The 19,339-nt window shown below is 36.8% G+C and overlaps 2 protein-coding genes across 2 annotated transcripts in view; both read right to left on the bottom strand.

Moving 5' to 3' along the window:
* The window catches only part of LOC125232375 (hemicentin-1-like), a 265,437-nt gene extending 262,568 nt beyond the window's left edge, over positions 1–2,869 (bottom strand). Inside the window, exon 1 of the mRNA XM_048138016.1 lies at positions 2,742–2,869. The gene's annotated coding sequence lies outside the window, so the exon portion shown is untranslated. The remainder of the gene's footprint in view (positions 1–2,741) is intronic.
* An 8,707-nt stretch (positions 2,870–11,576) lies between these two features.
* LOC125232314 lies at positions 11,577–13,016 on the bottom strand (the record flags this gene model as incomplete). Its single annotated transcript, XM_048137939.1, has 1 exon — positions 11,577–13,016. A coding segment is annotated over exon 1 (1,440 nt), but the record flags the coding sequence as incomplete, so codon positions are not given.
* Between the last annotated feature and the right edge of the window lie 6,323 nt (positions 13,017–19,339).

Genomic DNA, 19,339 nt, shown 5'->3' with positions numbered 1-19,339 from the left:
TGGACTTCAGATTTGGGCTTTCGGTGGCACAATAGTGCCACACGAATTTTATATTTTCGTATATATAGACATTTTTTGGACCGATTTGGATAATTTTTTTTTTCAAAAAAATCTAACCCGGTGTAAAATCTTTATTTTTTGAGCTAGAAGGCTGAAAAAAATAGTATTTAGGTGTTTTTGTAATACATTTCGGGCCGCTAAGAATCAGCCACATACCATTGTAATTTTTTTTTATTAAAAAAAAAACTAATTAAAATTTTGAATAACCTCCGACATAGTGGACCGATTACCATCAAACATGGCTAAGAACACTCCCGACTAATTCAGCTTTCAAACAAAAAAAACTAAATCAAAATCGGTTCATCCGTTCGAGAGCTACGATGCCACAGACAGACACACACACAGACAAACAGACAGACAGACAGACAGACAGACAGACAGACAGACAGACAGACAGACAGACAGACAGACAGACAGACAGACACGTCAAACTTATAACACCCCGTCGTTTTTGCGTCGGGGGTTAACAAACTTATAACACCCCGTCGTTTTTGCGTCGGGGGTTAAAAACAGTGAGTAAAGTTATGCATGAAAATAAACATCAGAGTAATCACAGTCTATATCCCGGTCAATATCTAGCCAAAACTACCCTTGAATCATTCAAAACTGATATGTACCATTGTTTGCTTTGTCTGACGAACAATGATTATGATAACAGGCAAATGGTAAGGCCATCGAAAGGACGATGGCCTCTGACTTGGAATTGACAGGCCGAACCCATTAAGACGGACGACCGCCCTGAGACTGGTTTTCCAAACAACCGTATAGTCCTCATTCTCATACATGGATATTGATATTATTGTATTTACTATTATTATAAAATAATTGGCCGAAATATTCTTTGTAATAACCTAACCTAACCACAATATTTAAATTTGGAAAAACCTCCGACATAGTAGACCGATTTTCATGAAACATGGCTAAGAACACTTCCGACTAACTCAGCTTTCAAACAAAAAAAAAACTAAATCTAAATCGGTTCATCCGTTCGGGAGCTACGATGCCACAGACAGACACACACACAGCCAGACAGACACGTCAAACGTGTAACATCCCGTCGTTTTTGCGTCGGAAGTTAAAAAGAAACCTAGGCCACTTAAACTATTTTTCAAAATCATAAACTTTCCAATACGACAGCGTAATTTCAAATAACTTTGCAGTTAAACATTACATAATTGTAACTTTATGTCTAGGTATGGACTTTATTACACATCTAGACATTGATCAAACTGACAAAGACAGTTAATAGGCATAATCCTAGTAGCATTATAATCATGTGCACCTCCTTCCACATCTTATTATTTGTTGGTGCTTTACGAGAGACATCAAAAAAATGCTATTGAAATAGAATATCAACCCGCGGTGATGAGATGGTAGGTTTACCTTTATATAGAACTAGCTTTTGCCCACGGCTTCGCTCGCGTTAAATTTGAAAATAGCGATATACAAACTTCCACCCCCCATTTTAGGGAAGTGGGGGATTAGAAAGAGACAAAAAGTAGCCTATGTCACTCTCCATTCCTTCAACTATTTCCACTTAAAAAATCACGTCAACTCGTCGCTTCGTTTTGCCGCGAAAGACGGACAAACAAACAGACACATACATTTTCCCATTTATAATATTAGTCAAAGGTTGATATTTGACATCTTCAATATTGACTTTTCATAAAAATCCTGATGTATCTTTTCCGAATTGCCTCGGTGTAGGAGAAATCTCTTTGAATGTTTCATAGTCGAAGTTCATGCCTAGTACCTTCAAAATGTTCAGTTTGTACTAAGGTACTAAAACATGACAAGATTACAGAGTATACACCGTTTGCAAATTAGGGACAGTTTTCTCTTTTACTCCAATTTTGGCGTACAGTTTTCTCTTTTGTTCGCCATGTCTGTCTGTCCGTCCGTCCGTCCGTCCGTCCGTCCGTCCGTCCGTCCGCGGACTCCAATTTTGGTACCAATATGTATATCAGGCGTAATAAGAGTGACAGGAGATTTTTTTTTATTTAAAAATGAATAAGGGTTTACTAAGATCTTTTTTTAGTATGTACCCCGATGGTAAGTGATGATGCGGTCTACGGTGGAGATGTCCTGAATTTAAGAACTTTGGTGTTCGTGGTAGGATTTACTGCTAAGAAATAGCTCTTAGCTTTTGATTTGGTTCAAGGAATCGAAAAGTGCTTCACCGGTAGGTACCATTGGTGTTGTCAGTTTACAATTAAAAGTTGCAACTTCAGGGCTGCACATGCATAATACACACCGGTTTATTTGAAGAAATATATGGTACATATTTAATTTTAAATATTTTAAAATATAAAAGAAAAAATTAGGTCTGTAACTATAATATAGTATGGAATGTACCCTTTACTGTTACCTAGTTACTACAATCTTAGATTTTAAAGATTACTACTAGGTTTAAGAAACTGTAATATTACTAATTTGAAATAAACAGCTTAAATTTTAAAGTTTTAGACGGCTACTTGTTTCATTTGTAAGTATCTATCCAGTTATTTTGTATGTTTAATCTAAATCAGGCTCAATATTTTATTTCATAATAATCATAATATACAATACAACTACAAGCTATTACAATTATTAGTTTAATAAAAATATGTTTAAAATTTTACCCATCATAACAAAAACAGTGCCGCATTTTCCCCATTAATTAAAACAAACATTAAATTTACCTCCATAAATCAAGTCAACTCCATTTCAATTAAACATCACAAATCAGTGTGACAAATTAATTCACAACGCACAATTTTTCATTTATAACCGCGAGCAGGTGACTCCCGCGAACGCGCGCACGTCTGCCCGCCGCGAGTTGCGAGCTGGCACTGATTCGGCATTGGCCGCTGGTGTCCAAAGGTGAGGGATTCGGGTGCCCCCGGATGCCTTCGGGACTTTTCGGTCGCATCCCGATTCGATTGTGAAGTTTCAAATTTATAACGGGAAGAAATATTTGTTTTTAATTGCATTATGTCTTGCAAGTTACATTTTGATGCAGACTACCAGCAACTCGCCATGTGGGCTCTGTTTGTAGCCGTAGTTCGTAGTTACTGACTACGGCGCGTAGCACGCGATGACATTTGACTGTGTCGATAGCGAAAATGGGTCGTAGAGGAAAAATGACAACTTGTCGTGATTAGCAGTGAGTGGGTTAAGGCGTCAACGTCCTGGATCTACATAATATCAATATTGACGATGTTAGGAAACTTATTATGACGTTTGGTGCTCACTCGTTTTATCAAAAATGAAACATGCCAATTGTTCATTTATCTGCCCATCAAACAATAAAGACATGTTCCGGTTTATTTCACAGTTTGACTGTCAAAATATTCTAATATATGCTGCTGATAATCTGATAGCATCTGTTACCCGTAAGATTATAACTACCCAATGATGGGCCCTGCTAAGTGTTCTGACATTTACGCCCACATGTGTTGCGGTGCCGTTTGAGAAACTGAAGTAGTTAATCCTGGTCCAAACCTTAGGACCTGGTCAATTCTTAGGAGAATAAGGGCTTTTGTGAAGAATGCCTTTCACGAACTTACATTGTTTGTTGTACTGATTAAAGAACTTTAAGTGATTTAAAAATTCAAGTGTCAGATCCTTTACATGCGTATTTTAGTCAAAAGAAAATTCTTTAGTTATTTCCTATACCTAAACTGATATACATTCCCAGGCTTATTTCGACCGGCTCTTACCCTACTCTAGCCCTCTCACCTGAAAATATTTCAATTCCCACTTATTTTTGAGACGGCCTATGAGAACATTTATCTAACTTGTATTATTTTTTACACTTTTTTGTGTGTTCTTGCCACCAAATTGGCGCCCAACGTGGGGCCTGAGCTAAAAACCCTGAGATTAAGAGTCATATTCTCTTCCGACTGAGATAACAGAGAGGCAGTACATAAAACAGAAGGCATAGAATGATTGATTACCCTTATTCTGGCTTATTATGCTTAAAGTTTGACTGGACGAGATCCCTTATAAGGATAAGTCCGCCTTTGTACATTGTATGAAACGTGACTTTCTTGTGTGAAACGTCTTTTGTACGCTGTCTTATATGTGCAATAAAGTGTTTACATAGGTACATACTATTTATCATTTCTTAGATTACCAACTATTTAGGCACTCATTAACATTTATTTCACTTTAAAAAGATACAAACCGTCATTCAAATACACTAAACAACATTCCCAATAAACTTCGTCCAAACTACATCAGTCATTAATTCACAGGCTTAGTCAAGTGTACAAGACAAAACCTTCCAAGATTAAAACATAAATATTGTAAAATGATGCCACTTTGCCTACCCTGCCTAACATTACCTACCTGACTCAAAAAATACCTAGTGCTTCTTTATCGGGCAGCCATTTATTGTAAGCCATTTATATTATATGGTCCCATCACCCAAAAATTAGATTTAGACACCTAAATTGTTTAGATCCAGGTACGTACGTAACCTCTTAGATTTAGCTTATCAACAACATTATTCAATTTATCTAGTTACTTCAGTAAATATTTCCCAAAAGGCTTGCGTAAACCAAACAACCATATATTCAGTATTAAACACTTGATTAAAACCCGCTACATGTGTAGTTCTACCACGGGCTTAAAATTTACATTAAATTTATCGAGAGCGAGAACATCATGGAAAAAATACATTGTATGGTTTTTGACTCAGCCATCTTTGATTTCATAATGGCCAACTTTTTTATTTTTTTAAAGTTTGTTCTACAATTTTGGTCATAGAATCTCGGAGGGACCTAGATTCGAAAAAAACATTTTTTTTGGAAAATAAAAATAATCTAAAATGGTCGGGAAGTTGGCCACTTTTTTTATAGTAACTTTTAAACCGAATGAATTTTAAATCGAATGGCATTAAAACGAAAACATGGCCGCCTTTTTTCAATTTTCAAAGGAACAGTGCCCTCAAACGGTACCTACCTACTCCTTCTACAACCTAGCTAGTACCATGGTCCGTTTTCCGACTCAATATTTTCCACATTGCCCGGTTCGGCATCTTCTGATGTGAGATTGGTCTTTCATATCCGCTTTCACGGCGTCCAGTAAATCTCTTTAGGCTAAACTTTCGATCTGGGATTAAGAAATCAAAACCTTTCTAGAACCAAAAATTATTTATTTATTTAAACTTTATTGCGCAAAATATACACAATAATGAACAAATGGTGGACTTAATGCCAAAAGGCATTATATTCCATGAGGTTCCCAAAAAATTTCACCACCACCGTTCCTTCCGTGGTTATCGTTGGGTTCAATTGGGTCATAGGCAATAATAGCAACTTTTGGAAAAGGCTAACCTGTCACAGTTTTGTTTTCTTTCACTTCCAAAATTGGTAAGTAGTTGCATGAACACTGTAGGTACCTATGGAACTAGAGGAGTGAGTTTATGTATGTATTTTTCGTGATCTTCTGACTTTCGAGTACCTAAGATATTATAAACTCGTGGTAGTTACTGTTATATTTCATGTAAACAAGCAAAAATCACTAACCCGACGTAAGCCCCTGCCATGTTGGCAAACAAACAAATTTAATTAACGAGGTGCCCTTGTGTGGGAAACGTTTAATTCCAAACCAAATAACCCTTGAAATAAAAATAAATTGGCTATCGGGTGTAAGGAAAATACATTGGAGTGGAGTTATTCATAATTTTTATAGTCATTGTGATCATGATCATGATATTCATGATGAATCCCCAAGTACAAACCTTCTTGTAGAATTCTTCCTCTTATGTGCACAACTGCATAACAGTGGGACGTATATAAACTGAACGATTTAATTTTTATTTACATAATTATATTGCCAGTATGGTTATTATAAGACTGAAGATTATTAATGTGAAATGTGATGTTTCCAGCCTCAGGACTGGAGGCCTTGGTCACTTTTTCTTTCATATGTGTAATTTATTTCGGTTTTAATTTATATATATAGTGGTGTGACTACTTTAAGATAGCACAAGTTGAAATATTTTCAATAGAATATAATTTGACTTGTGTTAATTAGAAATGTGACATCGTTGTTGCTATCGCTGCTGCTAAAGTAAACAACCGACAATCATCAGATGATCGTTGTGGTCATATGATTAGACAAAAATATGAACACAAATATTTTCAGACCACCTTTCAGTACACCATGGTACAAAATTGACTTGACAACAAAATCTATCATCTCGTATTCCGCTGCGTACCATAAATTGCAGTTTCAATCCAAACCGAAATACAACCGTATTTTAGGAGGATCAGTGTCTGGCAACCGCAGCCGCTCCGTATGTTTGGCACAGGGTCTTGTCTCTAATTAAAGTATATCCAATACGTTGGGCACCACTGTAGCGTTTACGTATAAAAGAGTTATTGAGCTATTAATGAGCCTTATCTTTTTAATTACATAAACAGAATTACCCGTACCGATTGTCATTGTGTGTCTTTTTTGCAAATTTTTGGGACAAACATGGGTTTTGGTAAAAAATACACACATGCTTCCATCAACATTGGTTTGACCATAATAATTATGTACCACCAAAAATTGTAATTTCAATACAAACCGGTACATAACCGTATTTTAGGAGGATCAGTGTCTGGCAACCGCAGCCGTTCCGTATGTCTGGCACAGGGTGTTGGTGGGTCCCATAGTTTTTTTTTTACCTGTGTGTTTTCTTGTTTTTTATCAGTGTATTGTTTTATAAACTATAATGCTAATGTTGTAATGTATTTTAATTTGTGCCGCTTTGGCTTTAGCTGTAAGGTGCATTTTGTTATTTGAATAAATAAATTGAATTGAAATTGAATTGAATTGTGTTGTCTCTATTTGGGTCATTATACCTATTTGAGCCACGAGTATTTTGAGCTTGATGTAAACATCTCGCTATGATTATACAGAAAGGTCTTGGTCTGTCACTGTGTTTTTTTTTTTACTATATTAGAGTATCCAAATATTGCGGTATATTGTAGTTACAATCCAAACTGAAACACAACCGTATTTTAAAAGGATCAGTGTCTGGCAGCCGCATCCGCTCCGTATGTTTGGCACAAGGTCTTGTCTCTAGTTAAAGTAGATCAAATACGAGTATGTTGTGCCACGGTAACGGGGTTCAACTTTTTGAGGCAATCAAGCGTTGTGATAAGCTCTTATATTTGGCCCATTAAAAATTATATTATTATTTATTAAACTAGTATGTCTTTCCCATCACGGAACAATGGTATTCCGGACCTTTGGAAGGCGTGCGCGGGGCCGAAGCCAACACGTAGAGGCCTTTCGACACTTTAATGAAATGTAAGGGGTACACCGAGCGGATGTTGCCCTTGCCCGTATCATGGGACACACGCAGAGGCAACACCCGCCAGGGTGTAAGGACTATTTGAGAGTTAATGGAATCTAAAATGAACTGGTCTATTTTGATGAAAGTGATGGAGTAAATACTGGGCTATGGATAAAAAACCGGACGCCTGCCTAATAAAACGGTATCCAATTTTATTTCCGGCAGACGGTGACTCGTCCCCTATTAAATTATATTATTAAATTATATTATTACATATACAATATTTTACAGTTCAATTATTCTATTGATATGTTAATACTTATGTAACTATTTTTATTCTGTTACAATTAAGGTTTTTTTACTCGTAAGCCAGTATCAAAGACATAAATGTAACTCCGTACAGCTACAGTTTAAGAAAAAAACGTACCTAAGAACCATATAGAAAAAGGTACGGTGGCCTAGATGGCGTTACACCTTTGGGGGACGCTCGGCTAAATGGCGTTAATATTAATATTTGACATTTTAACACATATCAAGCTAAGAATATGGGCCGAATTTTCAAAACTGAGGTTTAAAAGTTTTAAGCTTGTGACGAGAGATGGCAGTCTATGCACTGTGATTACAACATATTTTACTTTGACAGTAACTCTCTGTAATACTTGATCCTCTTTGTCAGTATTAAAAGACTTTACAAAGCAATCCCTGTTCAACATGAATAATCAACTTTTTGCCCACCCCTATATATACATGTCATATTTATTTTGCAATATATTGTTTTTTTTTTAACCCCCGACGCAAAAACGACGGGTGTTATAAGTTTGACGTGTCTGTCTGTCTGACTGTCTGTCTGACTGTCTGTCTGTCTGACTGTCTGTCTGTCTGTCTGTCTGTCTGTCTGTCTGTCTGTCTGTCTGTCTGCATGTTTGTCTGTCTGTCTGTGTGTGTGTGTCTGTCTGTGGCATCGTAGTTCCCGAACGGATGAACCGATTTAGATTTAGTTTTTTTTTTGTTTGAAAGCTGAGTTAGTCGGGAGTGTTCTTAGCCACGTTTAATGAAAATCGGACCACTATGTCGCGGTCGGGGGTTTTTTCAAAATTTTAAATTTTTTACACGAGCGATTTCGTTTAAAATTAATCAATATATTGGGTTGGTAAGAAAGTAATGAGCGATTGATTGAATTCCACATAAAAATTTTGAGAGAGTTCTAGAATCTTCTATGGTCGAAAGTATAAAAAGGGCGAGTCGCACAGTTTCTCGTCAGTCATTCACTAGCTGTCGCCGAGCTAATATAAGGAAGAAAATGGACGAATTAAAAGTGCATGTAAGGCATTGCTTACTATGTATATGAATTTCAGTCTGGCCATTCAGCCGCCGAAGCAGCGCGTAATATATGTCAGCGTGTTGCTCCTGAGTAGTCGCCGCGAGATAGATGCCACGTCTTCTTCTAACTGTATTAATGACATAAGGACGGGTAGTCTATCTCGCGGCGACATACTCCCGCGGCCATCATGTGCTAGGCCTACTGAAGTTGTGTCTGAGGCCACGGTGAAACGATGGTTCCAGCGGTTTCGTAGTGGCGACTTTTCATTATCAGATCAACCTAAATCTGGTCGACCGGTGAAGATTGATGTAGCCAAATTAAAAACCTTAATTGAAGGAGATCCGAGGCTAACGAGTCGTACTCTTGCTACCGAGTTAGGCTGCTCTCATGTCACCATAGAAACACATTTACACGAGTTGAGAAAAAACTACAAATACAGTGTTTGGATACCGCACGAACTTGATAGAGATCAACTAAACTGTCTGTCTTTTCGGAGCACATTCAACTGGTTGGACCATCTTATCACTGGAGATGAAAAATGGGTCTTATATATAAATCACACACGCAAACGTCAGTGGCTAGCTCCAAACAAAAAAGGAATAGAGGCACCGAAAACAGAGCCTCACCCGAAAAAAGTTATGCTGTCCGTTTGGTGGGATATTCATGGTATTATTCACTGGGAACTCCTACCAAGTAGAATGACTGTTACCGCATCAGTATACTGTAATCAGCTTGAAAATTTAAACCAAAAAATCTGTCAGAATCGTCCACAGCATGCTAAAGTTTTTTCTTACACGACAATGCTCGCCCACACATTGCAAAAGTGACTCGGCTAAAGATATTGGAGCTAGGTTGGAAAGTGATACCTCATCCACCGTACTCTCCAGACTTGGCACCTACGGATTACGCATTGTTCAGATCGCTAAGCAATGCCTTGAATGAAAAAAAGTTTGATGATCAAGCCCATCTACGACAGTACATAGCTGAGTTTTTTGAATCTAAACCTAAGAACTTCTTCGCCGATGCTATTCATTCTTTACCAGAACGATGGAGACAAGTAGTAGATAACGAAGGCCGTTATATTTTTGATAAATGATTAAAATAATAAATTAAATAAAAATTACAATATTGGTTATGATTCGCTCATTACTTTCTTACCAACTCAATATTTCTACACAAGTCCTACCCACATGATATCCATTGTACCGTGTGTACAAACACCATCTCTGTGATCTGTTCCACCCTTTACTGAGCTCCTTTTTGGTTTCATTCCAACTGGCTCGAATGATCCGCCAGTTAAGTTTCACGCCTCCATCCAGACTGACGGCTAATTACAAACTTTGGTTGTTAACAGTTCTTTTACAACTCTCCTTAGTTGGTGTTCGAAGACTTCATTCCATTTTTGTTTTGACGACTGGTTAGCGTAATTGATAATGATTTTTTTTATACCACGTCGGTGGCAAACAGGTATACGGTCCGCCTGGTGGAAAGCGGTCACCGTAACCTATGGACGCCTGTAATAGAAACTTGTACACTCCTTTTTTGAAGAATCGCATACTGTAGTTCATCGGAAATACCTCGGCAGGGAGCTCATTCCACAGCCGGAGCGTCCGTGGGAGAAATTTCCTCTGAAACCGCACGGTACGCGTTCGCAACGATTTAGGTTGCAAGGTGTGTGGATGAGCGCCCTGTCGATGGCGAGCGGTGCGATGATGAGAAGTGGACGTTGGCATCATGTCAAACAGTTCCTCAGAACACAACCCATTGTACAGGCGATAGAACACACATAAGGAGGCGAATTTTAATGATTCTGTAATTTTCTGATTGTGATATCTCATGATTTTTATAAGATATGAATACGATCGTAATTTTTTTTATCTATGTACATAATTACTATTTGATGCTTAATAATAATACCCGATAAAATATCAAAAAGGACGAGTTATTGAATTATGTCCAGGGTAGCTTACTTTTATTAGTCTATAATACTTGATGGCAGCAAAAATCTTTGCTTTGTCTGCAATAATCTTGTCGCTTCGGGGTTTGAGACGTATTCCAATCGACAACCTTCGATATTGCAATCCGATATCGTTTCTGTTAGTAACTGTCATATATTTTAGATATACTGATTTCTAAAAACACGTTTCTTGATTATTTCTTATAAGTCTGATTTGATAAAAAAATAATCAGCTTAAATCGAATTTGACTGAAACCACTTTTTCCCTATGTTTGCTGCGGGGTTCGAAGAAATATTGTCTTTTTTTCATTTTTAGTTTCCATATTTCAATTTCTACTTTTATTTGACAGCCGAAGGTAACCTGATTGGTACTAAGCTCTCCAATGGCAACAACACTATATCATTTCATCAAGTGTACCAACCAACTAAAACTCGAGAAAATTGCATGAATGGATGGTGACACAAACTATTATATCTCGATTTATCATAATCGTGTCTTACTAAAAATTTTACGAAATATTTTCATAATATTGTCTTCGGTTACCGCGATAGTTACTCATGAAATAAAACTATGGAAACGGATTAAATCGCGTATAATGAATTTAAAATACATCCCGACGTTTCGAACTCTTTACAGCGTTCGTGGTCAACGGGTGACTGAGGAAAAATTAAAATGTGCAAAAGCTACCCACTTACAAGAAATATTAACGAACCATGACCACAAATAATATAGATTTCTAAGGCAGGTTCACACACTATTAATAAAGCTAGTTATACAATATTCAAAAAATTTTACCATTACTCTGTTAAAAAATAATTAACCAATTAATCTACACAAAATTGACAAAGAAACAAACTGCAAATGTCCAACACCATACAACACAAATGCCTCACAGCCTTCGTCGTGCTTGTTCCATTATCAGATGTACTACTGGATCCCAAGCCGGTGGTAAAGTAAAGCCATCCTCTCTATTAAAGTTTGGATATTTCTTGATCTCAATGGCCTCTCGCAACATTCTGGGTATATATCGCTTCTCCTTAGCGAGAACCAGAGGCTTGTCAAACTTTATAGCATGATTGACTTTATCCATGACATGTTCAGAGACTGCAGACCTTTGCCGACGGTGCTTGACATCCGCTATGTGTTCCTTCACCCGTGTGGAAATGCTTCGTTTCGTCTGTCCCACATATGACAGGCCGCACTCACAGTCTAGCCTGTACACTCCCGCGCTTTGTAGAGGAGTTTGACATTTCACAGGCCTCAGGAATTGGGACATCTTCTTCTTCATAGGCTTGAAATAAGTTTTAATAGAAGCCCGTTTCAAGATGTGGCTGATCCTATCTGTGACCCCTCTAACAAAAGGGAGAATTGCAGGCCGGCGCTCGACTGTAGGGATCTTCAAACGGGCCTTCTGCTTGACACGCGGTATCTTGAGCTCGTTCGCCAACAGCGCCTGCCTGGCATGTCGAAGCTCCGCGGTCAAATGTTGGTCGTCACATATCCTTTGGGCTCTCTGAAACAAAGATTTGCCTACAGTAGCTAGTTGACTGGGATGGTGGTGGGATTTGCCATTTAAGTACCTATCAGTATGAGTAGGTTTTCTATACACAGTGCGACCTAAGCTATTATCAGGATTCCTCAAAATGAGAACATCCAAGAAGGGAAGGGAACAGTCTTTCTCCAATTCCATAGTAAATTGTATTTTACTATGGATAGAATTTAAATGGTCTAAGAAAGTTGAAACATTACTTTTAGGAAGTATAGTAAAAGTGTCATCTACGTATCTTTTAAATATCTTCGGCTGGACGGCAGCCAATGAGAGCGCTCTCTCCTCAAAGTCCTCCATGAAGATGTCGGCGACTACTGGAGACACCGGAGACCCCATTGCCACGCCGTCCACTTGAAGGTAGAATTCACCATTCCATAGCAAGTAGCCCGATGTGAGGCAATGTTCCAACAACTTGGCGTAGTTCTCAGACATGTTCTGCTCTCTCAACCTCTTCTTGACAATTTCAATGCAGTCTTTCACCGGTAGATTCGGTAATAGCGACTGAACATCAAAACAGACCATGATTTCATCATCAGTTAATGTGAGATCTCTAATTTCACTGATGAAATGGTAAGAATCCTTTGTATGAGAGCTGGTGCCACCTCGCAATGGTGAAAGGACTCCCGCTAGGTGCTGAGCCAATTTATACGTAGGAGCATCGATCTGACTCACTATTGGACGTAGCGGAGCATTTGGCTTGTGTATTTTAGGCAATCCATACAACTTCGGAGGCACCGGGCAATCAGGAACTAAACTTGCAACATTAAGATTGAGGCTGTCCGAGTACTCACTAATTAGATCCTTAGTGGTTTTCAGGATCTTCGTAGTTGGGTCCATGTATTTTAAATTCATTATACGCGATTTAATCCGTTTCCATAGTTTTATTTCATGAAATATTTTCATTTTTCATTCCTAGTTTCCAAATTTTATTTTATTTGACAACCTATGGTAACCTGATTGGTTCAAAGCTCTTTAATAGTGACAGCGACACCACTAAATCATTTCATCAAGTGTACCAACCGACTAAAACTCGAGGAGCTTGCATGATGGATGGTGACACAAACTATTATTCGAGGAGATTTATTTATAGCCACGGAGCTCGGGTAAAGGTCTCGACTTATCACAGAACGTGTCTTATCTCGACGGACTAACCAACAAGCCTTGGTACCTAGCCATAGTCATAATTGTGTACCCTTCGTAAGCGTGATGCAGCTAGTTCTCCCTATCTGCTCTTCTGTATACGACAGAGACAGACGGCGTCTGGATCGCCACGTAGCGTGGACAAATTGTCACTTAGGCTAGGTTCGGTGAATTTCGCCTCATATTATCTTTTATAATTTACCGCTGTTGGACTTGGTGTTTCGGTTAATTGATCATGAATTTCTTGGCTTAAATTATGAGAACGAAGAGAAAATATTTTTGGATAAATTATCGTTTTGTCCAGTTTTATGGGAAATACTTATTTAATTTTGTGAGTAGGTATGTTTTTGTGCCTATTTGTGCTTTTTATGTTATTATGCGTTGTATAGTTTACATAATATAATATTAATTAAATATAACGTTAAAAACAGCGTTAAATAACATAATTAAAACTGAAATTTTGTAGTAAATTGAGCCTTGTTTTTAACCGGGATTCTTATCAAAATGTATTAATTAATTATGGAAGTATAGGTGTGTACCTAATTTATATTATTTATTCGATAACTAAGGGCACTTAGTCATTCATCATTATTATACAGGGTGTAACAAAAATGGTGGTGATCCGTTTAAGGGCGTATTCAGTATCGTATTCTCATCAGGAAAAAGTAGGATAAAATTTTTTTTTCGCAAAAAATTTGTTTATCTTTGTATGGAGATTCGACCGATTCGCGCGGCCCGGCTCATACAAAAGTGAAAATTTTTTTAGCGAAAAAAAAATTTTCTTCTACTTTTTCCTGATAAGAATACGATACTGAGTACGTCCTTAAACGGATCACCACCATTTTTGTTACACTCTGTAGATTATTTTGTACGATGTAACGTCTTTTCAGGGTTCCGTAGTCACCTAGGAACCCTTATAGTTTCGCCATGTCTGTCTGTCCGTCCGTCCGTCCGTCCGTCCGTCCGTCCGTCCGCGGATAATCTCAGTAACCGTAAGCACTACAAAGCTGAAATTTGGTTCCAATATGTATATCAATCACGCCAACAAAGTGCAAAAATAAAAAATGGAAAAAATGTTTTATTAGGGTACCCCCCCTACATGTAAAGTGGGCGCTGATATTTTTTTTCATTCCAAATCCAACGTGTGATATATTGTTGGATACGTATTTAAAAATGAATTAGGGTTTAATAAGATCGTTTTTTGATAATATTAATATTTTCGGAAATAATCGCTCCTAAAGGAAAAAAAGTGCGTCCCCCCCCCCCCCTCTAACTTTTGAACCATATGTTTAAAAAATATGAAAAAAATCACAAAAGTAGAACTTTATAAAGACTTTCTAGGAAAATTGTTTTGAACTTGATAGGTTCAATAGTTTTTGAGAAAAATACGAAAAACTACGGAACCCTACACTGAGCGTGGCCCGACACGCTCTTGGCCGGTTTTTTTTTATTCTTAGGTATTGTAATGTAATCGTAATAATGTACGTGTAAACTTTTCATTTATTCACGTATTTATTTATTTATTATTTCACGTACCGATACTGCTCATCAAATATATATTTGCTTTATTTCCCATTTAAATTTGTTTCCGGTATTTCCGGTTGAATCAAAACCAATATAAACAATGTTTTAGTTTATTTGATTAGTAGTCCGAATGATTGGAATTTTGTTAGCAATTCTGACGGTTTCGTTTCGGTTGGGTGCGGGTTCGAAATATCTTTGTGGCTTCCCCGCATGATTGCCGAATGTTTGGGATCCATGTTTACGGATACGTGTATTAGAAAAGTTTTAAGGTAACTTTAATGGTATTTCCATATAAAATAGCGGATAGTTCACAAGGTAATTTAAAGTAGTATGTTTTTATTTATTCTCTTAACAATGAATTGAATTGAATAGAATTCATTGCGTAACATTATCTCTCCTCTTCTAGCCTCAAGCTCAAAGTAGCTATATTAATTTAGAATAAGATTTAGTTTATTGTTTATAATTACGGACATGATGTTAAAACTTATTCATTTTGATTAAATTCAAACCATATGAAATGAATCAACTGCAGCAGTGTTGAATTATTTGTCACGTTCAACTCTCAATCGAAATAAAAAAAATGTGTTGAATAAAAAAGAAGATCGCTGTAATATCCAGGATGAAAAACAGGACTAACGCACGTTTCTAATGGGGTGGTAACGCGCATGTGACACTGTTTGAAATGCAGGCGTCCATAGGTTACGGTGACCGCTTTACATCAGGCGGGCCGTATACTTGTTTGCGTAAGAGGTAAGCAGAGTACATGGTACTAAGTTTCAGTGCCACTCGTGGCAAAAAGGCATTGAAAGAAATCCAAATTGTGACATTGCAGTGACAGGATCGCCTACGCCACAATTTAACCCATATCCCACAGTCGACTTCAAAAAAGGGTTTATTTAATAAAGGGTTACAAAAATCCATGATCAAATAATAAAGGCATCGCCTATAACGAGGTCCAGAAATAGCTGCTATTAAAACTTGGAACCAAGCTTGGGTCGTTAGAGCGCCTTACTTTTACAGCGGGGAGCTAATTTTATACACACTGCCATCGCGAATAGTAAGTAAAAACTGTTATTATACACCGTGGGTCTGAATAACCTGAAAGGTTTTAACCACGCATTTTTTAGGTAAAAGGAAACAAAAAATATACATGACTTTTGTTATTTGTGGAGAAAAAAATCGTAGTTTTTTTCCCGAATCCAGCAGCAGTTTAGTCTTGACAACCTTAGAAAGATGTCACGCACCAGGACGAATACTGTATGAAAAAATTTATTATTAGAAATAAATACATGCTACAAATTATACTATTAAAATTATACTAGACAGAAAACTAAAACTAAACCTATCTAAAAAATATAAATATCTAAAAGTCTAAACCCTGGCTTCTTCGAATACTTCGCGGCTTTCAGGACGAATACTGATCTTTTGAAACGTCTCTTTAGTAAATTCGGATCCAATGATTACTGGCCTAAGGAAACTGCCAAAGAAGAAAAAACAATCATTGTCACAACGTGTACTTAGTTTATTAGAAGTTTAAAATACATTTTAGAATAATTATAAATATTAGTTGCTCTAAATGAGTGTTTTTAAGGCAATTGACTCGTGACGTGAAATATGTTCAATTGAATAATTTGTACGATAAAAGTACATATTTTACACCATAATTTGTAGAATCTTCTAGTCTTTTAATATTAAAAAAAAAGGTTGATATATATTTTTATTTGTGTTTTATAAGGGTTAAAAATTATACGTATTTCGCATATTTTTCTTGTTATCAGTTTTTTTTTTGTGATACACATTAAAACTATAATAGATTATTTTTTTGGTGGATCTTAAGTCAACAAATACGACCATATTTTTATTTTGGATCTAACACTTTCAGAGAAATTGATTTTTGACACTTCCTCCAAGGAGCGGAATATGAAGAAGCAGTAGGAATCAGTACAAGTTTGACAATCCAGTTTTAAGTATGTGGCATAAGAGTAAACAACGAATTTTCACCAAATCGATACAATTTAAGATCCCATAAACGCAGTAAGTACGCTCTACAAACGCATAGCTAGTATGTCCACAGCGGATGCAAGTAAGCGCCAACGTGACGTGCTTTGTTTAACAATATTAGGTGTTTCTTTTAAACTGTACTTACTTCGCGTTCCGGAACTTCTCTTCTGACGTTGCAAAAAGTATCTCAGTTCAACTAGACAAGCAATTAGTAGGGAAACAAGTGAATTTTGGCTCGGTTGGGAATGTTAATAATGTTGTTTTTAATTGGTTTGTGTTTCTTAACTGTGTTTATTCTTAGTTTGGGTAACACTGTCAATTATTAGAAGTACGACAAGGGAAGAAAGACTGCATCCCTCGGTTATTTAAGGATTGTGTTTTCTACTTTTGTGTTTTTTTTTACTAGTCACTATAATATCACTCAGAGAGAAAACAACCAGTTTTCATGTTCGTTCAACAAGTTTTTTGGGTATAAATAGCGCTTACGTGCTCTTTGGTTCAAACAACAAGTTAGATTTTGTTAAGTGTAACTTTTTTTGTACTACGTCGGTGGCAAACAAGCATACGGCCCGCCTGATGTAAAGCGGTCACCGTAACCTATGGACGCCTGCAACTCAAACAGTACATTCTACAAGTTACTCGTCATTTTAATCAACAATATACCTATTTGAATAAACAAATCGATTTTATGAAAGCAACATGACTGATGTTGTTTTATTTATACATATGTTTCGCTGATGCAATCAAATATCTCTTAACAAGTTTGATCTTGTTGTTCGAAGAAATTCGACTTGTATCATCAATGTTGTGATTTATTCCGTTTACTAAAATACTTTTGTTTCAAATGGATTAACCCGCAACAAGTCGAACTTGTTAAATTCACAACGCAAATTTCTCTCAGTGTATTATTTATAGACTGATGATTTCCCAACTTTTGGTCATTCTCACATTTTCAGAACTCAATATATGATATTATAAACTGAGTTAAGCTAACTTACAACTAAACGCTAACAAAATCTAGCACGTTCTCAAGACTAATTAGTTAGCTAAGCTTTTAGGAAGTTATTACGTAGATTAGGAAATGCACGTTAAACAATTCATAAGGAGTACAAATATACTCAAGTAATAACGAATGTTGAAACGGTTTAGTTTGCTTCGCGGGAGTTTTGCGAAGTTATGCGAAGTAGCGGGATGCATAGAGGTTATAAAATACAGTAGTTAGACTGGTAGAAGAGAAGGTGGCAGTCAAAATTAGAGGTAAAATACTAATATCGGCATTCCACACTAAAAAGAGACAAAATCGATTCAATCGAAAAAAGGAGGTTATCTAACAAACAAATAAAAATAGATGCAGACGAATTGATAACCTTGAGATTTGGAAATCGGTTAAAATGAAGATTATACTAATAATACCTAGAAGTTAGCTTAAATCTAAATATATAAGGGTGAAAATGGGGGTGATAAAGTCAAAAAATCAATATGGGTATCGTTTTTATGGTTTATCGGGTCGCTGATCACGATAAATACAACGTTTTTAAAATCTAACGAGGCGGAAGTGAAATACCTTCTCCCCTGTTGTGGTGCAATGGGGTTTAAATATCAAAAAAATATATAAAAGAAGATATTGACTGACTGACTGACATATCAACGCACAGCCGAAACCGCTGGTCCTAGAGATGTCAAATTTGGCACGTAGGTTCCTTATATAGTGTAGAGGAGCACTAAGAAAGGATTTTTCAAAATTCGCCTCCTAAGGGGGTTAAATGGGGGTTCAAAGTTTGTATCAGGAAACAATGTTAGTTTCACTGGTTTATTCGAAACTTCACAAGAGGGATCCTAAAAACATATGACTAAAGACGTGTTTCAGGTTTTTTGAAAATTTAACCCCTAAAAGGGTGAAAAGGTGGTGGTAAAGTCAAAAAACTAATATGGGTATCATTTTTAGGGTTTATTGGGTCGCTGATCACGATAAATACAACGTTTTTAAAATCTAACGAGGCGGAAGTGAAATACCTTCTCCCCTGTTGAGGTGCAATGGGGTTTAAATATCAAAAAAATATATAAAAGAAGAAACTGACTGACTGACTGACTGACATATCAACGCACAGCCGAAACTGCTGGTCCTAGAGATTTCAAATTTGCCACATATGTTCCTCATATAGTGTAGAGGAGCATTAAGAAAGGATTTTTCAAAATTCCTCTCCTAAGGGGGTGAAATGGGGGTTCAAATTTTGTATGTGGAAACAAGATTAGTTTGATTATTTTATTCGAAACTTCACAGGAAGATTCCCAAAGACATAGACTAAATACATGTTTCAGGATTATTGAAAGTTTAATCCCTAAAAGGGTGAAAAGGGGGTGATAAAGTCAAAAAAACAATATGGGTATCGTTTTTATGATTAATCGGGTCGCTGATCACGATAAATACAACGCTTTTAAAATCTAACGAGGCGGAAGTGAAATACCTTCTCCCCTGTTGTAGTGCAATGGGGTTTAAATATCAAAAAATA

This window comes from Leguminivora glycinivorella, chromosome 13 (assembly GCF_023078275.1).
Source record: "Leguminivora glycinivorella isolate SPB_JAAS2020 chromosome 13, LegGlyc_1.1, whole genome shotgun sequence".
Classification (NCBI taxonomy): domain Eukaryota; kingdom Metazoa; phylum Arthropoda; class Insecta; order Lepidoptera; family Tortricidae; genus Leguminivora; species Leguminivora glycinivorella.
The sequence above is the reverse complement of the archived record's forward strand: the minus strand, read 5'-3'. Positions and strand labels throughout refer to the sequence as shown.